The sequence below is a fragment of the Berghia stephanieae genome, chromosome 8 (assembly GCF_034508935.2).
Source record: "Berghia stephanieae isolate SIO BIC M18660-M18661 chromosome 8, UCSD_Bste_1.3, whole genome shotgun sequence".
Classification (NCBI taxonomy): domain Eukaryota; kingdom Metazoa; phylum Mollusca; class Gastropoda; order Nudibranchia; family Aeolidiidae; genus Berghia; species Berghia stephanieae.
In genome coordinates this window covers 18,091,245-18,093,744 of record NC_088367.1, presented here as the reverse complement: position 1 = coordinate 18,093,744, position 2,500 = coordinate 18,091,245, and the positions used below count along the sequence as shown (strand labels likewise).

The 2,500-nt window shown below is 38.2% G+C and overlaps 1 protein-coding gene across 1 annotated transcript in view; it reads left to right on the top strand.

The window, feature by feature from the left end:
* The window catches only part of LOC144978946 (uncharacterized), a 28,860-nt gene extending 26,742 nt beyond the window's left edge, over nt 1-2,118 (top strand). Inside the window, exon 6 of the mRNA XM_078925565.1 lies at nt 1,726-2,118. Coding sequence (XP_078781691.1) covers nt 1,726-2,118 — 393 coding nt within the window. The remainder of the gene's footprint in view (nt 1-1,725) is intronic.
* Nucleotides 2,119-2,500: the final 382 nt, after the last annotated feature.

Below are 2,500 nucleotides of genomic sequence, written 5' to 3'. Positions count from 1 at the left end.
CCTATTTACATATTGATTCCTAAGGCAGAATTCGTAAATCGTGAGCTGAGATTGTGTCATCATCAGCTCAGACCAAGTCTGGCCTAGTATGTTTAAATCTAATAAATAAGGAGCAAAAGTGTGATGTGAAAAAACTGGTTCCAATCTCATTGGAAGTGTAAAACCACTTTTCTGGAGGACTGGATGCATGCCTTGTGTAATTAATCTTGTGGTTTTAGAGTGACGGCATGTAATTTTCCAGTCTAAAATGTTTGTCGTCAAAAAAGACTAGCCACTCTCACTCTTTTACGGCCCGTGATTCTAATAATCTGCATATACACCCTGCCACTAAAAAGATTTATGTAACCAATTCATTATTATTCCTCCGAAGGGCTGGTTACACATACACTTCCAAGGCTTTTGGAACCGGAAAAGTAGAAGGTGTGACGTCACGCCTTTTCTACCCAAAGCAGACAGTCTATGTATCAAGTTTTTCCCCAAATATGTTCCATTTTAGGAACGAATTACCTTGTTGAACATAAGTTATTGAATATTGTTGAGGCTTTTAAAAAATTGACTCATGAGCTTCATCATGAATAAGAAATAAATATATTTAAGTTCGTTCTTTTCACAAATATACCTATTACCAGGGGCGTGGGTATATTGGTTGATTTGGTGCCTGGCACCGCATCCATCTTTTAAAAATGGATTACAGCACTTTTAAAAATAATAAAACTGAGAAATGGTATATGCCGCCTCTTACTTCTTTAGTCTTTTCTTTAATTTTTACTTTCTTTTGTATTTACAAATATAGCATGTTTTAAGTTATTTTCTTCTTATTCTGGCACCACCTTATACTGTTAGCATGCCACGCCCCTGCATATTACTAATCAAAAGACAAGAAAATTACAATAGATTTGCGGTCTTTTCCTCATTTTAACGACACATCGCCAGTCATACTCAGGAGGAATGAGTCTACAAAGAAGGAGGAAGAAAAGGAGTAGGAGATAAGGAGGAGGAGGAAGAGAAAATGAAGGGAAAAACTTGAGCTTTTATACAGCGCAACATCCACTAATCGTGCTCAAAGCGCTTTACAAAGGCCCTTGACCAACAGCAACACGTAACAAGTATAACGAGACATGACGCCTGTTAGGCGATATTACAATTTTTTCGCACAGAGACAACGCTGTTAACCGCCAGGTACTCATTTACACCTGAGTACGGTGAGAGAATGTGAGTAAAGAGCCATCTCCAAGAAGTCATTTATGCGCCGAGCGAGGCTCGAACCCAGGACCTTCCGATCCGAAAGTGAGTGCCATACCACAAGACCACATAGCCGCACAAGAAGAAGATGAAGAAGAATAATAATAAGAAGAAGATAATGAAGCATTTATAAAGCGCACACTTCCACTCAAAGGTGCTCAGGGCGCTATGAAAAAAAAATCAATACAATCAATTCAAAACAATAAAAATCAATACAAGAAGAAGAAGAAGAAGAAGAAGAAGAAGAAGAAGAAGAAGAAGATCAACAACAACAACAACAACAACAACAACAACAACAACAACAACGACAGACGAAAGATGACAAAAAGTCATCACGACAAAGTGTATCGTAGTTGACTTATTAATTACATTTTTAAAAGTATTCACAACTATTTTCTTCCCCCGAGCCAGTCATGTTCTCTACAAATTTGCACGAGTATATCTGAAAATCTATTTTCTCTTTCTTTTTTTTTTTTTTATCAGGTAAAGATCTGGTTCCAAAACAGACGGATGAAGTGGCGTAACTCCAAAGAAAGAGAACTCTTGTCCACGGGAGGCAGCAGGGAAGCCACTCTCCCAAATAAAAGTAACCCAAATCCAGACCTTAGCGATGTGAAGGAACCGGAAGAGTCCAAACAAGACAATAGGGGTGACAATGATTTCAACCTGGACAACGGGTGTTCCATGTCTCAATCCGGAAGTCCCATTTCATCCAGCCGTCCGTCTAGTCCTCTGTATTCACCGGAACACAACAATATGGATTTGCCCAATTATACGCATGCGCAATTAGGACATGAAGGGTTAGATATTGATGATGAAGATGATGAAGATATTGTTACTGATGTAGACTCGGATGAAGAAATTACTGTCTCTTAGATGGCTGGGAAAATACAATTAATTTTGTACACTCTTCTATAATAAACATGGCAATGAACAAGAAAATACAATATCCAATATCTACTTAGCGATCATTGTTATAAAAATATTTTTTAAAAAGATTTGTTTGTTATAAAAACTTTAGTTTATTTTTCTTTGTCGTTTTGTTGATTAACACCATCATCGGAGGCGTCGGTCTTGCTTTCCGTTAGTAACAAAATTTAGGCAATGTTGAGTGCGGTTAGTGACTACATAAATAAAAATGATCGCAAAACTCTAGACCCGACTCTAGTGTGAACGAGTACCTTCATGGCTTTGTAGACAAGTGGTATACATACACTCAGCTTGCGGCCTGTGGGTCGAAGGCTCAAATCCCGCTGCG